Source organism: Lingula anatina, chromosome 2, assembly GCF_051362555.1.
Source record: "Lingula anatina isolate TDL-2025a chromosome 2, LinAna3.0, whole genome shotgun sequence".
Lineage (NCBI taxonomy): Eukaryota > Metazoa > Brachiopoda > Lingulata > Lingulida > Lingulidae > Lingula > Lingula anatina.
In genome coordinates this window covers 2,579,223-2,601,593 of record NC_141768.1, presented here as the reverse complement: position 1 = coordinate 2,601,593, position 22,371 = coordinate 2,579,223, and the positions used below count along the sequence as shown (strand labels likewise).

General features: G+C 34.5%; 1 protein-coding gene across 8 annotated transcripts in view; it reads left to right on the top strand.

Annotated features, from left to right (window-relative positions):
- The window catches only part of LOC106156802 (1-phosphatidylinositol 3-phosphate 5-kinase), a 29,153-nt gene extending 9,251 nt beyond the window's left edge, over positions 1–19,902 (top strand). For 2 of the 8 annotated variants that reach the window (XM_087005226.1, XM_087005225.1), the window contains exons 17-45: positions 1,761–1,887; positions 2,201–3,312; positions 3,619–3,774; positions 3,970–4,070; positions 4,311–4,382; positions 4,720–4,891; positions 5,150–5,328; positions 5,891–6,046; positions 6,320–6,428; positions 6,665–6,840; positions 7,002–7,128; positions 7,369–7,426; positions 7,953–8,042; positions 9,079–9,252; positions 10,576–10,704; positions 11,279–11,378; positions 13,132–13,227; positions 13,467–13,538; positions 13,772–13,827; positions 14,103–14,261; positions 14,516–14,569; positions 14,839–14,935; positions 15,344–15,423; positions 15,883–15,986; positions 16,549–16,683; positions 16,895–16,991; positions 17,254–17,415; positions 17,711–17,785; positions 18,431–19,902. In XM_087005226.1, coding sequence (XP_086861352.1) covers positions 1,761–1,887; positions 2,201–3,312; positions 3,619–3,774; positions 3,970–4,070; positions 4,311–4,382; positions 4,720–4,891; positions 5,150–5,328; positions 5,891–6,046; positions 6,320–6,428; positions 6,665–6,840; positions 7,002–7,128; positions 7,369–7,426; positions 7,953–8,042; positions 9,079–9,252; positions 10,576–10,704; positions 11,279–11,378; positions 13,132–13,227; positions 13,467–13,538; positions 13,772–13,827; positions 14,103–14,261; positions 14,516–14,569; positions 14,839–14,935; positions 15,344–15,423; positions 15,883–15,986; positions 16,549–16,683; positions 16,895–16,991; positions 17,254–17,415; positions 17,711–17,785; positions 18,431–18,552 — 4,347 coding nt within the window. In that variant the 3' untranslated portion in view covers positions 18,553–19,902. The remainder of the gene's footprint in view (positions 1–1,760; positions 1,888–2,200; positions 3,313–3,618; positions 3,775–3,969; positions 4,071–4,310; positions 4,383–4,719; positions 4,892–5,149; positions 5,329–5,890; positions 6,047–6,319; positions 6,429–6,664; positions 6,841–7,001; positions 7,129–7,368; positions 7,427–7,952; positions 8,043–9,078; positions 9,253–10,575; positions 10,705–11,278; positions 11,379–13,131; positions 13,228–13,466; positions 13,539–13,771; positions 13,828–14,102; positions 14,262–14,515; positions 14,570–14,838; positions 14,936–15,343; positions 15,424–15,882; positions 15,987–16,548; positions 16,684–16,894; positions 16,992–17,253; positions 17,416–17,710; positions 17,786–18,430) is intronic. The other 6 variants (XM_087005227.1, XM_087005228.1, XM_087005230.1 and 3 more) reach the window with 6 other exon arrangements.
- The last annotated feature ends 2,469 nt before the right edge of the window (positions 19,903–22,371 follow it).

The window sequence follows — 22,371 nt, the reverse complement described above, 5'->3', positions numbered from 1 at the left end:
TTGAACTTGAATAGGAAGTCATATACTGGCAATCTAAATGTGACCTTGAAATTGACCTTTGACCTACTTTTCACCATGAACTGAACTTTGCAAATTTTGCTTCCCTTTTATCTCCAAAACTGGCAGAGATAGGTCCATAGTTACTATTGAAGTTGAATAGGAAGTCATATACTGGCAATCTAAATGTGACCTTAAAATTGACCTTTGACCTTCTTTTCACCATGAACTGAACTTTGCAAATTTTGGTTCCCTTTTATCTCCAAAACTGGCAGAGATAGGTCCATAGTTGCTATTGAACATGAATAGGAAGTCATATACTGGCAATCTAAATGTGACCTTGAAATTGACCTTTGACCTACTTTTCACCATGAACTGAACTTTGCAAATTTTGCTTCCCTTTTATTTCCAAAACTGGCAGAGATAAGTCCATAGTTACTATTGAAGTTGAATAGGAAGTCATATACTGGCAATCTGAATGTGACTTTAAAATTGACCTTTGACCTACTTTTCACCATGAACTGAACTTGGCAAATTTTGCTTCCCTTTTATCTCCAAAGTTATGCTGTATCAAAAAGTACATATTGGTGGTGAAAGCAAAATGTGCAGTACGGTAATGGATAATAAATTTTGAACTCCGGAAATATAAAACATAAGGCTTGGCAAAACAGACAACTTGTGGTCAAAAATGACATAATTTCATCAAATTTGAACATCTGGAACTTCGGAGCACCTCCCATTTCAAGAATTTTGACCAAAATGACCTTTTCTTTATTTTAATTAATTTCTTCTGTAGGAAATTTATGGCACATTATGGTTACTCCAAAATTATAACATTTAGTCCCTTATTTCTCCAAAACTGGCAGAGATAGGTCCATAGTTACTATTGAAGTTGAATAGGAAGTCATATACTGGCAATCTTACTGTGACCTTGAAATTGACCTTTGACCTACTTTTCACCATGAACTGAACTTTGCAAATTTTGGTTCCCTTTTATCTCCAAAACTGGCAGAGATAGGTCCATAGTTACTATTGAACTTGAATAGGAAGTCATATATTGGCAATCTAAATGTGACCTTGAAATTGACCTTTGACCTACTTTTCACCATGAACTGAACTTTGCAAATTTTGCTTCCCTTTTATCTCCAAAACTAGCAGAGATATGTCCATAGTTTCTATTGAACTTGAATATGAAGTCATATACTGGCAATCTAAATGTGACCTTGAAATTGACCTTTGACCTACTTTTCACCATGAACTGAACTTTGCAAATTTTGCTTCCCTTTTATCTCCAAAACTGGCAGAGACAGGTCCATAGTTACTGTTGAAGTTGAATAGGAAGTCATATACTGGCAATTTACTGTGACATTGAAATTGACCTTTGACCTACCTTACGATGAACTTAACTTTGATTGTACCATTTTTAGTCATATATATTTTTGGCATATTTTGAAAATTCTTGTTGATTGCATTTTTACAGCTTGTCAAGCACAAAACTGGTGGCTGTGTCCCTTATTTTGTGTATGTGGGGGTCTATACGAATGCGCTTGCTCCAGCTGGTGGTACAATATTCGGAGGCAGTATCGCCTCTCTGATCCTCTAGTTCTGAAAGCAATTTTATCTTTATAGAGGAAAAACGACAAATGTAATAATATATTTCAAGTATTTGGTCCAGGTTTTTTTTGGGGGGTATATAATTTGTCTCTCACTGTTGTCATTTGAGTGATTTATTTAATATTTTCATTTAAATTGTGTGATTTCAGAGTGTGATGAAGAGGGTTGCCAGACTCACCCAGGCAGATATTGTCTCGTCTATTGATGGTCTTGTGAATAAGCCTACACTTGGAACTTGTAGAAATTTTAGAGTCCACACTCACTCCTTGCCAAAGGGTAGATGATTAATTTATATTTATATTTTTTATTATTTTCTCCTTCTGAGAGAAATAGATATTTTGATGTCAAGTCAACAATTGAAGAAAGTATTCTTTTTTCTTTTTGTTTTAATTGAAACATGTCTTGTTGTAATCTTGTTTCATCTTGCATTGCATTGTTGTAATCTTGTTTCATCTTGCATTGCAAGATGAAACAAGATTACAACAAGACATGTTTCAATTTGCAATAATATGATAAAATACTATTCTTATGTAATAATATGATAAAATACTATTCTTCAAAATGTACAAATTCATCAAAACATTTCCAGGCTACAAGAAAACCCTGATGTATTTTGATGGCTGTCCAGCACATTTAGGTTGCACAGTGACACTGAGGGGGGCATCAGAACCCGAGCTGAAGAGGGTGAAAAATATTCTACAGTTCATCATCTATATTGCCTTCAACTCAAGATTGGAAATTTCCTTTCTCATGGACGAGTTTGCCATGCCACCCCCTGCCCCAGATGAGGTCCCCCTGGGGATAGATGCCCTGGGGTCATCCCCAGAAAGTCCAGACAAAAAGTTTGAATTTAAAGAGCAGGGGAAGGAGAATGAAAAAAACCTTGAGTTCAAGCCACTCAGCAGTATAACTGTCTCAGAAGAGATTGGAGAAGTGCATGCTGGGAAGCCACTTTCAGCATTCCCTCATCCTGACCTTGACCCCCAAATGGGGAAGCTGACAGACATGTTGCAAAAAGAAATTGTTGAAGGTGACATTCCAGTTCTTCAGCTCACCAAACCCAAACCTGATGTCAGATCACAAGGTGGAAGTGGACACAGAGATGCCAATCCAGCAAAGCGTTCTGCCAGTAAATCTCCTGTAAGGCAAACAAAAAATTCTAAATCTCCCAAACATGGAGATTCTGCACACGGTCATAATACTCTTGATGTTCAGAACAGCAGTGACAGTGGAAAAATATATAGTAGCAGTGGTTCAGAGAACAGTGAAGACAAACGTGGATCAACTTCGGCATCTGTGGTACTGGATAAATCAGACCCCTTACAAACATACCAACAGACTGAAGATGACTCCATCTTTTTTACAACTGAACAAATGAAGGCAGAAACAATTAAACAGTCTCAGATTTTTAAGAAAACACTAGATGACATAATTCTGTCAGGATCGCCGTACTTGCGCTATGAGGTACCTTTCCTAGTGACAGAGGAAGGCCAGAATTGTGCCTCCAGAAAATATCTACAGAAGGATTTGTACTGGTCAGTACACTTGACCCCTGATGGTCACAAAAAACAGAGACAAAGGTTTGGTGACCTAGAGACTCATTTTGAGGATGTGTTTGGGATGAATGGTGTGGAGGTGGCTCCCCCTCACCAATTCTTGTTAGAAACGGTTGTCAAACCTGTTACAGATAGAGAGATGCAGGTTGGTTTTTTACATTCAACGTCACCATCATCATCTTCATTTAAAGCCGAAAGTGTTTCACTGATGAATAAAGGCTTCAATATGCTTCTTCCATTGTATTCTATCTTGGGCTGCAGACTTCCATATTGGTTTCGTCTTAAGAAACTGAATTGGTATTTTAGTTACTGCCACCTTGCTCATGGTGAATTTTAAACTATTTTAGCAGTACTAACTCAAAAACCAATTAATGTATCCAAGAATACTCAGAAGTTACCAGTGCACATTTTTGAGATTATGGTTAAAAAAAAATTTCACAAACATTTCCAGGGTCTGCTGGCAGACTTCAGGGCAACTGGTGGTAGAATCAAACCCATTTGTCCCCAAGAAAGCAAACTCCAGAAGATGCACCGGAATGACCACATTGCACAAAGTACAGAACATAAAAATTCTGAAGTGGTCGGTGATTTGATTTGGGAGAAGAAGGTGACTTTTTGGGTTTTTTTTCTGTCATTTTATTATTGATATCAGTGATTACTTGGTCTGTGAATTATAATTTCACAAAATATGATTAAAAACTAATGGCATAAACTGAAATTTATTGTGAAAAAAAGCAACTTTTCTTATATTTATAAATTTAGGTTAGAATTAAAGTCATGCATTTTAATTTATCCTTTCCAGACTGACTGCTTGAACCCGGCTCTTCACCAGAGAATTGCTGTTTCCTTCTGCAGTTTCTCATATGTGTCATCCAATACTCCGAATCATTGTGTATTTCCTTGGTAGGTTTGATGAAAACGTGGAAATTAAATGTAAAACACTTTATTTGAAACAACAAAGATAACCTGAATATTTTATATTTATTCACATATGTGATTGTGATATCTTTTCCAATATTCTCAACAATTGTTGCATCAGTTTGAAGATTAAAGAGAACGTAGATCTTCATGCATTTGACAGAAATTTGTTTTTGTTATTATGCATATACCTATGTCTACCATTTATTTATGTTATTTATTTAGGGTTGTCAAAATGGCTTTTTATGGGAGGAATGACATCACATTAGGAGGCTTTCTTGAAAGATATTGTTTTAGGTGAGTTTCCAGCTTTATTATAGACATCTGTTGAAAGAATCTTGCTTCTTTCCTGCTGGGAGACTTAGGCTGTGATCAGATTAAAAGTTATCCGTTCAGTATGATTAATCTGTCTCAGTGGGGATTTTCGCAAAGGTGCAGTCAGTGTAATCAGCTTAATTGTCTGGCACGCCTCCTCGTAACTAAGTTTTTTGGTAAAGTCCAGACTTTGTGGTCCATGATGTTGTTATGTTGCTTTGAGAGATTGACAGTTTAATTACCTGGCTATTACATATGATAGTCACATAAACAGGGATTTTTTTTTATAGTTAAATAAAGTAGTATTTTATCTCTGCAGAGAGGCATACAAGTGCCCCCATGAGAATTGCGGCACACCAATGGTGGACCACATCAGGCGTTTTGTCCACGGCCAGGGCTGTATCCAGATCACCATGAGGAAGCTGGAACACAAACTGCCAGGGTTCACTGACACCATTCTCACATGGAGCTATTGTAATAAGTGCAAGCAGGTAGGTGGCACAGTGGCTACTCGTAGATTTTTAATATTTTGATTCTTTTTTTTTTTTGCACTGTGGATAAGTGGTATAGACTGAAGTGAAGCTGGTTGCTAAAGGAATTTGTATTTTCAAATTTGTATCAGTTTGAAATGATCAGTCATATTTTACCATACGCAGTGTCATGGAAGTGAAATATTGTTTTGTCCATTGGACTCAAAATCTGATGAAATGAAATTTAAATTGATATGAATTTTATCAATGTGATTTCAGGCCAGTGCAGTGGTTCCTATAGCTTTAGAGACTTGGTCATTGTCGTTTGCTAAATACCTAGAGCTGCGTTTCCATGGTAACGTGTACACCCGACGCGATGCCCAGAAGTCGTGTACACACTCTCTCCACAGTGATCACTATCAGTACTTTGGTTTCAAACAGACTGTGGCATCTTTCAAGTAAGATAGCTATACATCAGCTATACATAGGAAAATGTTTTCTTTGATGTACAGTTCACAGTTGATCTGAACTTAACTAATACTTTTATGAAAGACTGTCAGATTGAGTTTGACATTCAACATTTTTGTTGCATTCTTCTCATACGATTTGGTTTGAAAGTGGATAATTAGTCCACAATTGTTGCACACTTTTCATTGTTATTTTGCTTTTATCTTTGTAAAGGAGCCTTATAAGCAATACTTTTTATTTCCCATTTGCTACTTCAAACAATTTTTTCTCTTGCCTGTTTTATTTTTTGTATGTTGATTTAAGTTCAGAATTATACCTTATGGTGGTATGAATTTTTTTTGATAATTTTGTGCAACATGGCTTTGTAATACATTGGAAGAGGCTATAAGAATTTATTTATTTTATTATTATTTTTTCGGATTGGGGGTCTGTATACTGTTTTGATGCCTGTATAGATATGTTTCTGTCTTCTTTAATGTCATTGAATATGTTCCTCAGAGTTGAGAATTCTTTGATATATTTATGTCTTTATTTTTTTCTGGAAATTCTCAGATACAGCACTGTCAAGAACAAAGACATTGCGTTGCCACCTCTGAGGATCTGCTACGTGAAGGACTGTGGGTTTTGGGAAGAACAAACATTAAAATGGATGCCTGCAGTCAACTGGCACTACAAGACAAAGGAGGGACTCAAGAAACTTTATCAAGAGTAAGGAAATTTAGTGGTTGTTGTACTCAAACTTTGTTGAAATTTTAAGTTTATTCATAAGTATTGCTTCTTTTGTGGTAAGGTTCAACTGGGTACAATTGACATTTTTCATTAGAAAGAGAAAATAACCTGTTTATAAACAAATTTGTAGAATGAACTAAGATGTAATAAATTTTTCCATTGATGGAAGTGGATTACAAGTATACAGGATTAGTGTCTTGTTATCAAGAAGGAAAAAAAGATTTTGTATTTTTGAATTCAAATATGTTTCAGTGGTCTTCAGGTGTTTGATTCTATAGTGCAATTACTGCATAAACTCCGCTTGGAAACTCAGTCAGATAAGCAAGCAGAGGTTGTTGAAAAGCATCTGGGACAACAACAGGTAGTGTACATTATAAAACTATTTTCATTAAGTAAAAGGATAACAATACCATCATGCACCTAAATATCAAAAATAGATTCTCATTCAAACACTGTGTACCATGTAAAGTTGATGTTAAAATAAGAATTTTGATTTTTTTGTTTTATTATTTTTTAAGAGGTGAAAATTAATATAATATTAATCTTTTTATAACCTGCAGATTTATAGCATTACTTCACTTTATATAATTCTTTCAGAAAGACAAAGCTGACTTTCGAGAGAAAATGGAAAAGCTCTTCAAGCATTTTCCTGTGAACCAAGATATGGTTTCAGCAGACAGCATGATATCCGATGCCGCCATCTTGGAAGTGACGGATGGTATGGTCAGGATGAAGCAACTGGTGGCAGAGAATGTTTCAGATTGGAATACAAAGTAATGGCCTTTTATTATTGGATGTTGTTGTGTTTTAATTTTTTTCATAATTTAAATACAACTTTATGGAATCCCTCAGCTGGCTCTCGCAGTTGTAATTTTTTTAATTATACACCCCACTGTGATAGATGTACATGATAATTTGTATTTTTTTTTTGCAGGATCTTAGAATTTCAACATCAACAAAAGAAAATGGAAAAAGAGAAGAACAAAAAGGATTCAATGCAGAAAAGTGGGAAAGAGTCCAACTCTGGCACCCCCAAGACTGGTAACAGCTCCCCCAGTAATGTGAGTGCTTTTGAAGACTAAGATGTCAATTTTGTTTATTTGTTTAGGATAACCTATTCAAATTGATTTAAGTAAGGCTAATCGACCCTTAAATTGGATTTTGAGTCAAACTGATTTCATTTTTTCATGTGACAAAATTTAAAATATTTTTGATTCTTGTCCGATGTATAAAGTTTTTACTTTTTTTTTTTTAATTGTTAAATAATGATTAAATGTGTGTAATATATATATATTATTCAGGCATCAGGGGTTGAAAAGGTATCTTTGCCTACTGCTGAAAAAACTACAGTAGAGGAAGGTAAAAGAAAAAGAAAAAAAATTTACTTAAATTACATAATCATTTCCAAATGAAACTTTTAGCTCGTGATTTAATTGATGTCATCTTATATTAAGAGTTTGAGATTTACTAAGGAACTGCAAGTGTACTTCTTAGCTATTTATTAGTTACAAATTTTTCATCTTTTAATGAATACTTTAACACTTGGCATGAATTATTTAAGATAAACAATAACCCATTTTTATATATTGATAATATACTGTTTGTGAACATAAACATGTGTATCACCTCATCCATACCTAAACTCTTTCTACTTCCCTAGCATGCTTATTTCTTATTTTATACCAAAAACAGTAGCTTTTCTCTCTCACCACTGAAGTATATCTCTTGCATGTTATAATGTATATGTATCCTGCTGATGAGGGAATTCCTAGTGTCTTGTTTTCAAATGCAGTGGGATGGAGTATATGTTTGTTTGTTCTCCCATGTTTAAAGCCAGTGATTTTTGTATGTGCGTAAAGCAGAATGATATCTTCCACTTCACCAGGCTCTTATGATCCCTTGGCTGCATGGTGCTGTAATAATGTGTCCAAAGAGATGGAAGAAGCTATGAAAGATATCAGTAAGACTCCTGAGAGTAAGTGTGTGTGCTTTCTTGTGAAGTGCAGTTTTTGTAATTCATTTGTTTGCTTGTTTGTTTTGGTATTTGTTTGTTTTTGTATATGTTTTTGAAACCCATGATGATGTGTCTCATGAAGGTATAGTTGTTATTGGTGAGTATTTTGTCACTGCTTAACCAGAGTCCTCCAAAAGCAACCCTTAAATCTAACCTGATTTTAATTATTTGTAATAATTTATCCCGTCACTGACAAACTAAATCTTAGCTATGACTCCATTACAGGAACATGTAAACTGTACTCTTCTATTTACCATATTTTATTCTTTGTCATATTGGGATATATTTTCAATTATTGGCAATCTGGGTATTGAAAAAAAATTGTAAACTGAAGATGAGTTGTCTGCATTATATTCTTTATATTGAGTATGGAAGGGTACACTTTATAATATAGTGTAAAGATAGGATTGCTATAACATCATATTTACTAACAGCCACACGAATGGCTTTCCCCCTTTTTTTTACTGAGCAGGTCACCTGCTTGACACTGTCACTCTAAGCTTATAGTTATTTTGCCAATTTTATTTTTGATTACCTAATCTCTGTTTTTGCACTTGTTTCTATCATCTTTTTACTTGAAATACTAAACTTCTGTGGATAACTGCATTGTATTACTTATATGAACTTTTATTGCATGATTTTATGAATTCATTTAACATTTATTTACACTGTTTTCCATGCAACTTAACTCCAACTCAATATTTTAGTTTACTTTGGTCCAGGATAAATCAGAAGAGATCCCCTTCAATGAGAAAATTAGGAATGTTTTATTAATTAATTAATTAATTAATTAATTAATTAATTAATTAATTTTTATAAGAAGTGGTAATTGACTGAAATTTCAGACTGATAGTAAGATTGGACTGCAACATATAATCCTGGATTGAAGTAAACTAAACTTTTTTGGCCTCAACTTTCAACTTCAGATCATTCTTTTGTGACATGGGCCTTGGTATCATATTATATTAAGCTCACATAAATCACCTGTAACTTTCAGTAACTTCAGGTTTGGAACTAACCACCTCTGCAGATAGTTATGTCTTTAGTGACAGCCCTGGGATAAATGCTGTGCTCCTTAGCCAGGCTCTGGATGGGGGCAGTGCCCCTGCTCAGCCACCTGTGAACCCCATAGACAGTGGGTTTGTCGTCTGTCACTTTAGTAGTATTAATGGTAGGTGCTGTGTGGAGTAGACGGTTTTGATGGGTGGTGAGCAGATAAAGAGTCTGTTAAATGCTTGCATTGTGTAAGTCACATATATAATTCACTTTCCATGACCATTTATTCTGTATAAATTCTGATATAATTTGATCTTCAAAATATTTTCATAGATCAATGTACAACTGTTGTGAATCAGAAAAAAAAACAAGGCAGCAAAGCTCACAAATGTTTGGACATTATTTTCAAAAGCAACCTGCTTCTTTACTAAACAAATTCACTCAGTAGATTTAAAGTAAAGCAAAACTATGGTTTGACAGTTATGGGGCGAAAGTCATGTGTCAGACAGCAATGGTGACAGCAACGGTGACAGCGACAACATAGAAAGACAGACCAATCAAAATATATGCAGACACTTAAAGTATCTGTATATAAAAATGATTATTTGCAAATTGTTTGAAGTTTAGCTTGCAGACACAGGTACACCCACTGCCCCCACTGTCTTAGGGTATTTGGCAATTGCATTATATTTAAAAATTAAAATTAAAAAATTTAAAATCCTCATATTCTACATTGTGTTAGGAATTTTACTCTTTTTGCATGGATATCTTGTCATTTGGTGCATATGATGTTTGATCCAATATTGCTTTTATTTTCCAATGTTATGTGAATAGTAAAATATATTTATTGTATTATATATGATATTTTGCATACTGAAATCTGAAAACAGTTTTTAGATGTTGTAACATTTTAAAGGTGACATCTTTTACCCCTAACAATGAATTCCTTCACTGGAAACTGTTATTTGGATGTTAAATTTTGCTGAGATCTATGGGCAAATGAATAGTCTTGTATATTTTGTAATTTATTTAAAAAAAAACAGAAGCATCACGTTGATGCAGTAGGCCTGTTTGAATATTTCATAATATCTTAACAGTATACTCATCTTAACAGTATACTTGTATCTCAACTTAAATGTATTTACGCACATTTATTTTAACACTAACCATAACTAGAGTTGAATTTGTCTTTGTCTTAAATTTTTCTTTTGAGATTGGAAATATTACTTATTGCAGGAAAAAACCCCATAGAATAGTGTATTATAAAAAGCAATTTTGTCTTTGCCATTTGTTTTAAATTAGTTGAGAAGATGTATCTGTCCTATTGATATTTTGTATGCAAATGTAATGCACTAATGTAACTGATGCCTGTAAATTCATTTCTAGATATTTTATATACTTTGCAGTAAAAGTGTCCTTAATATATCATACAAGAATTTAGATAGGTAGACATTTTTAAAGCAAATTTTTGGCATTTCTTCTTTCTTATTTCTTTCAGCTCCTCGAGAAGTAATAGTCGGCAAACCATATGGTGAGGAGCGTGCCCCTGAAGCCACCATCTCCGCCGTCTCTGAACACAAGGGACACAGAAAGACAAAGTCTGCTGATGAGAGCAAGAATACGAGAGGTCAGAAATAATGATAACCAGATCCTCATTTATGATTTGAATAATCTCTTTTTTATTGCAGTCCCCTTTCTTTTCATTTGTATTTTTTATTTTTAATAACTTGACGAAGGAGGTACCTTCTTTGAATAGAGTTATTTAAGGCAACTCTGAGCGAATGTTGTTTATGTCTGTAGTAAATTTATTTCCTTAGTATGCTGTCATCTTTTATGTTGTTTATTTGCATACTCAAATGTAAGGTTCTTGTACAGCGTACGTGGATTGAACTAGCTTTGTTGGTCTTTGAAATGGACTATTGTTGTTTATGTTATTTTCCATTTATACGTAACTTTGTGAAATTTGTTAATATTTGTTTGCTGTGGATCTTTATGTCTGTTCTGCTATGGTTGATAACAGATCTTATCTAAAGTATTGCCATACTGCCATCACTTGAATTTTCATAGTGACAGTGTGGGTGCGTGTGTGTTTGTGTGGATGTATATGCATGCTTGCATTTTTTTTTTGGTTCGGATTTATAATTGTCATTTAATATTATCGGTACATCACATATGGAAGCAATTTTTCTCTTGTCTTCCAGCAGAGGGCGCAGAGAGAGGCAGCAAACAGGGAGGAGCCATGAAGAACATTATCACCAGTTTTCTGTCTAGTATTGGTCCAGTTCCCATACACAATCCATTGTAAGTAAACCTTGTGAGGAATTTCAGAACACTAAGTTTGTTACATTTTTTTTCAAGGAAAAGAGATCGGTGCATTTTGTGACTACTGTAAAATTTGTAAGATAACAGGGCTACAAAAGAGTTACATTGTCTTAAAGTTAGGAGACTTTACACCCTGGTCTATTATGTACTCTTTCTTTTTATTTTGAAGTCATATTGTTTATGCCCTTGACATGGTTTTTCTTTCAGGATCACATCTTTTAGGAAGTTAATTTCAAAATATACTTTAAAAAAATGATTTATAAATAAGGCCACACTTTTTTAATTTTATGGATGACATCCTGCGCGCGCACCGATTTTCGTCCGTTCTCCCAAAAAAAAAAAAAAAAATCCCCCCCCCCTCCCCCCAAGGAAGTCGGTTGTCGCAAACGTCTTTATTGAATTTGCCGGAAAATGCAATCGGCAATCCTCGGCTTATTCCGCAAGATCCATACTGTCATTGTCAACTGCGGAGACATCCGAGTAGTTCCGAGTGCGGAAAATGAGCTTTCTGCGCATGCGTATTATCACCACGTGGAAATATGGCAGCTTTGCCGTCAAATTCATCTCTAGCATTAATTTCAAAATGCACGACAATTAAAGTCATAAAGAGAACGGGGCCGTCGTTTTGGATTGGTTTGCCATTGATATTGTCATGGAGATATCACCCTTTTACAATTATACGAAAGGCTGGCCGCGGCCAGCGATCATCGCCCGGAAAATTTCAGTGACATTCTGTCCAAAGCAGCACATACCAGGTTTTTTTGTAGCGAAAAAAGGGTCGACAAGAGCGTCGTGGTATTTGGTGGACTGAAGGTCGGACAGGCCACCCGATAGTTGGCTGCTACGTGTGAGTCGAAGTAAACAAAATGGCATCGACCGAAATTACCTTTTTTAGATTTGGTAGTAGGAAGCATAGGCCTATCTTTGCTTCATTTTTTTAAACAATTCTGTGAAGTGTTTTTAATGCTTTAATTTTCTGACAGTACAAATAAAGACACGCTATTATATTTGTTTTATTGATTGCTGTACCAATAGAATGCATGAAATAACCTTAAATAGATTTGGTAATATTCAGCATATATATTCATGACTTTTTACCTTTCTACAAAGTAGGCCCTATTCACAATGCTTTAATATTTTGAGAACATGGATATAGACATGTTGTTAGTTTGATACGTACGTGTTTCTGTGGTAAATTAGTGTTTCCAGCTGTGTACTGAAAACATAAGTTTTCTTAAGCAGGTTTTTTTTTTTTGGACTGTTTTTTTTTTTTTTTTCGCCCGCTCGCACCGATTTTGGGGTCCCCAGAGGATGTCATCCATAAAAATAAAAAAGTGTGGCCTAAGCATCACTATATGTACATATACACTATATATTGACAGGATTTCATTATAGGCAAATGTACCACAAAAATGGTGATAATGTACAATATAAATGGAAACTTAAATTTGTAACAAGCAAATATAAGAATAAAACTAACACTACAGGGTCTTCATTAACTACTACTAGTATAAGGGCATCAGCTCTGTTCTTGAGACAAATTTCAACATTTTTTTTACTGTGGTCAACAATGATGCTTACATCTATATATAGGAAGCGCCAATTTCAGAGGGGATTCTTTTTCTGAAAAAAAAGGTAGACCTTTTCACCCCCTAAAAAAGTACAAAGACAGTTAAGTCTTTTCACCACATCACAGATCTCTCTATTTATATATGATAATTCCCTGTTCCAGCCCACCAGATGAGCACTACCTCCTGCCTCTGTCAGATGACATTCCAGTGATTGTGTTAGATAGGGAACCCAGCTCTATTATTGCTTATGCATTAAGGTAATGTACAGGTCAAATGAACATGGTGAGGGAAATTCAGCTGTTGTGAAAGTTGTGAAAAAAGGATCCAATGCTTATAATGTCAAAAGGTGATGACATTTTAAGCAAAAGATAAAAAAGAATAGAAAAAGGGAATCTGTTGGTGTAAAGAAAATTACTGAATTTTTTGGTTGCTTTCATTTGATATTTGGTTTAAAGAGAATGGTTTGCCATCATTAAACCCTGCTTTCTTATTTCAGCTCTATTGAGTACAAAGTGAAGTTGAATGAACTGAAGCAACTTGCTCTTTCCAAAGAAGCGTATGATATAAAGTAGGTGCTTAATGTATTATTCTGTGAATACAAACACAATGGGGATCATCTGAGAAAGCCCCAAGTCTCATGACAATGAATAAAAACTGGCAGTATTTATCCATGGAAGTGTGTTTAATTTTCTCTCTTAATTTATAAATAAGTTGTATTTAATTTATTGTAAATGAGGCTAAATCTTTGATGAGATCTACACATGTCACCTGCTAATTAGATTTTGTAATCATATTTTGTAGCCAGATCAAGAAGGGGGGTTTATCCAGAGTGGAGAGCACAGGGAGGCTGGATGCAGGTAAGGAGAAGAATGGTTTGTAAAATTAATATATTGCATTTTGTTAAATTAACAGATTCTCTTTTGTAAATATTTTTAAAGACAGTGGAATTGCTATACATATATGCCATGTTTTTGTTACAATTGGTTGTTTTTATTATTATGATATAATGTAATAGTGACATAGTTTAATATTATGAAATTTACCCTAGCCATGCTATTTCAGTCCCTTATATTAATAAGAATGCATGTCTCTAGTAAATCATGTTTTCATTAAACATTTTCACTCCTGTCAGTCCAACATTGGAAGGCAGCTGGGGGTGTCTTAAAGTTTCTACGGAGCGCTAAAGGGCAGAGCAGCCGGGACTCCAGCCCCAGTAGAAAGAAGGACTTGGAGGCCTCGGTCAAGTTTACCCCTGGCGAAAGTGAATCTAGTTATGAAGCAAGCACCTACTGTAAGTGAAGCTGATCTTTTCTTTTGTTTTTTCTTGTCCTGGAAGAGATTCTTAAAACATAATTATCAGCACTCATCTGCCATGGTTTAAATTGTGTTTTAAACTATGACAAATGTTAGAATGCTCAGCTACGGGAACATTCATTGTCTTTTTATCCCTTTACTATATGTTTTTATGCCTTTACTATCAGTTTTCATTATCACACTGTTCAGTAAATAGTAAAAGATATATAATATTTTTTAATTTTATTTTAGTTGAGGAAATAGATGGAAAAGAAGCCAAGACTCCTAAATACCACATAGAGCTCCGTAAGTGTATTGATTCATGTTAAGTTTTATGCATGTCTTTTGTCCAGATTCTTTAGTTTATCTCAGGGAACAAATGGGTAATAATCAGAAGAAGTGTTTATATGTCACTCTCTTATATTTGAATTTAGGCAACATTTTAATGCACAGTAAAGCCAGTCTCACATTATCTATGTTCTAGGTTTTCATTATTTTACTTCTATCAGTGCTATCACTGTTTTTCTGACATTTTCCGCTCTGTATTCTAAAAGTCTTATTCTATTCCAAAACAGAATATGCTGAGGGATCATCAAAGTTCTACTGTCAAGTTTACCATGCTGAGAGCTTCAAGCAGATGAGAAAAATTTTGTGTCCAGAGGGGGAAGCAGGGTAGGTACTCATTCTTGGTTCTCGTGGCTACTCTTCACATATCCAGTGATGTGCTGGGGTAGCTAACCAGTGGTGAAATATCAAATTAAAAGACATTTTTATATACCAGGTGAAAGGCACATTTGTAAGGTTTGATTCTTAATGAAATACAGTTATTGTGAAAGTGTGTTTTCTCTTAGGGTGTTGTAAAACATTATAAAACGTAATGGACAAACTGGATCTTTTTTTTTTTTTTTTTTTTGTCTGAAAACTATGATATCAATAGATTTAAAAGATTTGCTGAACTCGGATATCAAAACTTGGTCTTGAAAGTGGCAAGTTTATAATATGTGATACAGAAGCTGGCAGTTTTGCTAGTGATATTTTACAGAGAATTCCACTGTCAGCTCTTTGTTTGTATTTATCCAGGTACATCAGGTCTTTATCCAGGTGTATTAACTGGCTTGCCAAGGGAGGGAAATCTGGCTCTGCCTTCTGTAAAACTCAAGGTGAGCTGGTTCTTGTCTTATGTCTAATAAGAAATGTCAGGCTATCGGGTCTGAGTATAAAGCTACATTGCATCAAAATGTTCATTCTATAGTGATGTTCAGGAGAGAGAGAGTTCCATAAATGTCAACATAAAAAGAGCTGAGACAGATTTTTCCTGCAGTCATTATATATGATGTCTTTACTTCTATTAAAAAGGCTTGTAATGCCAGAAAACTGCTATTGAATCAGTGTTGTGATATTGTACACCATGGCCACAAGGAGCAACATTGATTTAAGTTTTTATAATTTGTGCGATTTAAAATATTTTTTATTCCGATAACTGCTACAGTTTTATTCAAATGATCACTGTATTTTTATTCAAATGACCACTATATCCTTATTCAGATGACCTCTGTAATATTTTTTATTCAGATGACTGATATATGCTTTATTTAGATGACTGCTATATTTTTATTCAGATGACCGCTACATTTTGAAGCAGATGTCCAAGCCAGAGGTGCAGTCTTTTCTAGAGTTTGCCCCACACTATATTGAGTACACATTGAAATCTCATACTGATAAGGTCAGTGGATTCTGTCAGAGATCTCTTACAACTCCTAACATATTATCTGTTGATGAAATGATTAAGAGAGCTTTCCAATATTTCCAGTCTCAAGGGACAATTCTTGTCAACATTAAAGAGAGTGATGTTCATTTGTTCTTTGCCTGTTGCATTAAAATGTGTTTCTTTCATTTAAGTTTTGATTTCCATAATTGTTTAAAGGTGTGGAGGCTAAATTGCCAGATCTGCACACTCAATTAATACATTTAGATTCTATTTCTGATACTTTAGCCTAAAATGACCCATGTCAGATTCACCTAAATTATTCATCCAGAACAGTGTCCAGACAAGTTTTTCAGATCTTATTGAAACTTTCATTTGTCCTGAATGAAAAACATCACCATATGTCACCAATCTGTTCTCACAGTTGATGAAGTTTATAATACATTTTTCACAGGTTTAAATTCAACATTTAAAAACAAAATGCACAAAAGGTTTAAAGGTTTAAATTCAACATTTAAAAACAAAATCCATGTTCCTTATGCAGTTCAGATCAATTTATTTTTGTCTATTTTTTATACAGAGTCCTACTGCTCTTGCCAAAATAGTAGGAGCATATAGGATTGGTTTCCGTAACAACCAAACCAACATGGCTACCAAGCAAGATCTTCTGGTGATGGAAAATTTATTCTATCCTCAAAGCAAGAAAATTACTCAGGTTTGTATTTATTGGATAGTTTCTTTTTATTGAGTTTTTGAAATTTATGCTGAAAACATCCTAGAGTTTGTGCATTTTAAATTATTAATTTATGAAAACCAAAAAAAAAAAATTGTATCATATTATTACTTAATATACAGTTGTATTATTTTTTTATTATAATTTTAAAACCAAAATCGAAAAAAAGGAGTTCTGGTTATTTTACTTCTAGGTGTATGATTTAAAAGGTTCAGAGCGTAACCGTCTAGTAAAGACAGCCAATCAGAAGAGTGAGGATTTAGTGCTTTTAGATGAAAATTTGTTGAAAAGTAAGTTTCTAAGATTGAAGTATAGAGTCCCATATGGGCATTGTCTAAATTGCTGGGAGTTGTAATAAACATAAGAAAATAAAAAGAAACACTGTTTTTATTTGGACAATCTTATTGCTACCATAACAACCCATTTTTTTTTTCATAATGCTTACCAAATAAACTCTACCATTCCTTTGAAATAATTTTTTTTTTATTTTAAGTATTTACAGTATATTTATATGTAAGTATTTCAACTAAAACTTCATTTTTTTGTCAAAAGTGAGCCTAGACAATCCGTTATACCTGCGTCCTCACGCCAGGAAGGTGTTGATGTCCGCCATAACCAATGACACCCAGTTCCTGTCCAGCCATCTTGTCATGGACTACTCTTTACTGATGGGTGTAGATGAACAGAAGGGAGAGGTTCTTGTAGGAATCATTGGTAATTAAGTATAGGTTACGAAAATGATATTCATAAATTTTTTTTGTCGCCTATCTTGATATTCTTTTTCAACTCAAATCAGTTAATTAGAATCAGTGTTGATGAAAAATTGTTTATAAACAAACAGCATTGCATTATTCAGTGCTTTACTTTGAAATTATTAAGATTTATGCAGAATAAGTTTGATGTGGTGTTTCAGCAAGAAGCTTTTAGTTATATTGTACATATTGATGTATATTTTTAAAGAATTGTTCTACTGATATATTGTACATAGTTTTAATAAACTGTCCTCCAGACTACATCAGAACATTTACCTGGGACAAGAAGCTGGAGACCATGGTGAAGTCTTCAGGGATCCTGGGAGGACAAGGTGACCGTCAGAACACATGATTTCTCTTAGAGCACATTCAGAACAGTGGACTTAGAGTTCCACAGATCAAATATGGAGACCCACTAAAAAGCTTGTCGTTTAATTCAGGAGTAGACACTGAATAGATTTCTTGTGGGGATCCGGATTATGCAACAAGCATTCAAGTGACCCTGGGATCTGTTAGACCGCTGTTCTGAATGAGGCCTTACATAGGGACCAATCAGATTCTTGTTTTTAAATTTACTCGTATGATCACCAGCTTTACTGTGTTGATCTCAACACCAGGAGGAGGCTTGTTAGTCTGTTAATTTGATTGTATTCATGAGAGTCCCTGTATAGTCAGTGCAGTTAAGCAGGGTTGACATTACTTGTTCTTGAAAGGTCTTATTACAGTTGTATTGAACTAAGCTTTTGTGATAGAGAGGCACAATTTTAATTAGAATTAAAATAGTCTCTTTTTTTATGATGTGTCATAATATTAGCATACCATGATATTTTTAAATTGCTACATTTCCAAGAGCCTGACAGTTTTACAATATCAAGATATCAAGTGGTATAAATTACATATAATACAAAATAGAATGCCAAACAAATTTCTTAGTATTTCTCATGTATACTGATTATGTTTATGCTATCATTGTTCAGGGAAAATGCCAACAGTTGTGTCTCCAGAGCTGTACAGAACTCGTTTCTTGGAGGCAATGGACCGGTATTTCCTGGAGGCCCCTGATAGGTGGAATGGACTTAGTTGTGATCTGGAAATTTAAGATGGAGGAAGAGCAGCAATGCATGCTGGTCTAGTTTCATATAAATATTGGATTTAGCAGCAAGACAGGTTTATTCTTACATAAGGGGAAGGTTCAACCAAACATAGTTTACATAGGGGTGTGGGTTTACCCAAATGTGGTTCACATAGGGGTGTGGGTTTACCCAAATGTGGTTCACATAGGGGTCTGGGTTTACCCAAATGTGGTTCACATAGGGGATGAATGCACCTGTACATGGGGAGTGGGGTGGGGTGGAGGCAAGCTTCTTTATGAAGTTAAAACTGTGAAATTTTTTGTTGTTAAAACTGACCTGAAAACAGTCTACATGTTACTGTGTCATTATGAAATGTAGGTTGTATGCTTATGCAGTTATTATCATGTCTCCAGTTAGAGTTTCTTGAAATCAGATTATCTTTGTAAAGACAGAAAGAAGAATGATTGCATTTCCATGGTTATCAGAATTAAAGTAGATATTTTGGTGTGCCAGTGTAGTAGGTATACCCTTAATTTTGGCCAACTAAGCTATTTGCATTGTTCAAGTTTGCCAAATTGCACTGTTAAGTATGCACCAAATCAACAATTAAATTAAATTTAAAAAATTGGAACTGGATGATCTCAAGGTATTAATTATTTAGAAGTTCATCTTACTTGAAGTACTGTAGCCTACCTCATTTGTGCTCCTACTTTTAGTAGTGCTTGTCAGTTTGTCACTGTGCCAGTGACCATTCAACATTCTAGAAGACATGAGAAATGTCAATTTGATTTTATAATTTTTTTTATTTATACATAATAGGTATAGGTAAATGGAACACATGCAAAGTTTCATTTTCTCTGTAACTTTTCCATGAATGTGCTATTGTAAAAGTAATCATACATTTACTTATCTTGTTAACATTATACAATGTTCTCATTACAGTACTTTCAGTCATTTAATTTTAAAGACATCCTGTAGTGTCTTTGTATATTGGCAACAGATGAGACTAAAACAGTTCATTTTCTTCATGGAACAATCGAGATTTTCTGAAATTTATTTCGTACAAATGTTATTCATTATCTGGTAAAGCATAAGTTGTGAATTAAAGAAATATCCACGTGGTCTGTGCTATAGTACTTTACTGTTGAATATAATTCATTGCAATGTTATTGGTGGTGCTATTTTATTATATATAGAGAGTAAAAACAATATTTGATGAAATTGTTGGTACCTTAAACCATTGTATGAAATAAAGGCAACACTTCAGAAGTGTGTTATGAAAAGAAAATAAATATTGATGTACAGACATCATGCATTTTTAGGTTGTTCACTGCATATGTCAGTGACTAAACATAAATAAAATGCTCTCCTACTTTCTCTTGTCTATTTCTTAATACCTAAGATGTATCCACCAGAAGGTGCTGGTAAAGGCTTCACCTGAGTTCATCAAGGTATGTTCCTTGTGGATGATCTTAGGTTAAGATCCTAATGTTTGACCGTCGCTACGTATAAATAAAATAAATTTCCAATAATGGATTCGCTTATATTTTCTACTATTGGATTATTGTGGATATTCATTCAAGTACCGTACTGTACTAAAGAAATGAAGAACGGGTGAAAATTTAATTTAGATTCTGGAAGCAGATCAAAAATTTTGAAAATGTTGTTTTGAAAACTTTGAGTCGGTTTGTACAATCAGTAAATTATAGCTGACTCCGAGGAGGATGGGTAGAACACTCTTGGAAAGGTCAAGGATAGGCCCTACAAACTCGAACAAAGATTTTTAAAAAAGTTAAAGAGGGACAAGGTATTTATGCTCGTGATTCATCTGTTGTAGATGATAAAAGATATTTGTTGGATATGATCGTGCAAGTCCTTGTGCTTGCTGTGAACGTGCAAGCAGCACAATCGACCCCCTTTTTAGGTGAACACTTTGTACTTTGCATTGACAGTTGTATAAATATGGATTTGAAGAATGTTGTATATGGATGAAAATGAAAAGTTTTACCAATTAACAGTATTGTTTTGAATGTCACACACACCAAGGAAGGATCGTCGACCTTCTTAAAGTTATAGAAGTTTTACCTGAGAAGCCCTAATTACGGACATAATTCAGTAAAGTGACCTATGACGAGGACCCTCCCATGTGAAGCAATGAAAAAATGAAATAATTAATTAAGCAATTTACATAAATATCAGCAATGCTTTAAGTAGTCGAGAAGCTGGAAGGTTATTTTTCTATTCCAATAGCTATATTCCTTTGCTATAACAAAAGAGCTGAAAATGAAAAGTCACAAAAAAGGTCCAGTTACAAATACTTTTGCACTTTTCTTTTACCACTTAATGCAAAAAGGCTGAGAAAATGCAAGAGGAAAAATAGACCACATTAACTTGTTCTTTCTTCACCATTATGCTTTTATCTGAAAGTGAAATGATGTGTGTCGAACACTGTGCCATGATGTGTTATGATGATCATTTCATTTTCATTTTACAGTATTAAATTTTGTACAAAATTACTCAGTTACGTGTCAAGGAGTCTAAAAATTATCTACCTCCTGTCACTCAATTTCTGCTTTGCACTTTCTTTCTAGACGCCTCTCTGTAACTTTTTGGTCCCTTTTCATTAAGTTATTTAGAATATTTGGAGAAGCAACTCTTCTTGAGTTATTGCAAATCACTTCAGCCCTGTATTGTACTGTGTTGCTTTAACAAGAGATAAGCTCAACCAAATTTGTTTTAAGCTTTCTGGAAAATTTTTCGAAAGTCTCACTTTCTAACATCTTTACATGAAACAAAAAGCAAGATTTTACCGGTTTGGTGGATTTTATTTGTATAAACAGGATTTCATTGAAACAACAACACACTAACTTTGCAAAGTATATGTATTCATCACTACAGTGCAAATAAATTTTAACGCGTAAAGTTACATTCCTTTCAAAACATCAAGGGAATAAAATAAAGAATATAATCTACTAGAAACCAGAAAATCTTTAACTGTATTAAGCACTCAAAATTACTACAAACGATTCTTCAAACAATAGCTTAAAGTCAGTATTTTAGTGTGTTACAAGACACCATTATTGTAATAGCCTCTACGTAGAAGTGCAGTGCAGTTAGCCCATCCCAACCCTACCCTCACCCCTCAACAAGCAGGGGCGTAACCAGACCTTTTAAAACTGTACGCACAGATTTTCAAAACTCCCAGGTACAGCCGAATGCAGATTTAAGCAAGAGATGAAGGACAGATTAAATTATATGTGCCAAATATCATTGCTTAGTTTTCACCAGTAATAAAATAGTTAAAGTTTAAAATAATTTTAAATAAATTAGAGTATATAATTTCACCCAGAATCAAGTTTTTCAAGGATTGGGGCACGGGGGGCGGGGGGGGATAAAAATTAAATGAATAAATATTTGTAAAAAATAATATATTTTAAGGGAGAGGGAGGGTTATAAACAATCAATAACTATCTCCGGCTGACGATCTTTCGCGCACGAACTCCCTTAAATGAATATGTAAATTGTCTTCTGGTCTTGCTCGCATTGCAAACGATCTCTGGCTTACAATCTTCCGCGAACGAAGTCCGTTTTCTTTTCGTCTCGCTTGGATCCCCAACGATCCCCGGAGGACGATCTTCCGCGAAAGAAGTCCCTTGAACGAATATGAAAATTGCTTTTTCGTTTCCCTCGAATCGCGAACGATCTTCCGCTGAAGATATGAACATTGGCTCCTCGTTACGCTCGAATCGGTTACCATCAGAAGATCCCCAACGATCTTCTCCCCCTCCCTTCGATTTCTGGTTAAAAAAAACGCACCGAAAAGGTGAATCAGTTCTAAACCGTAT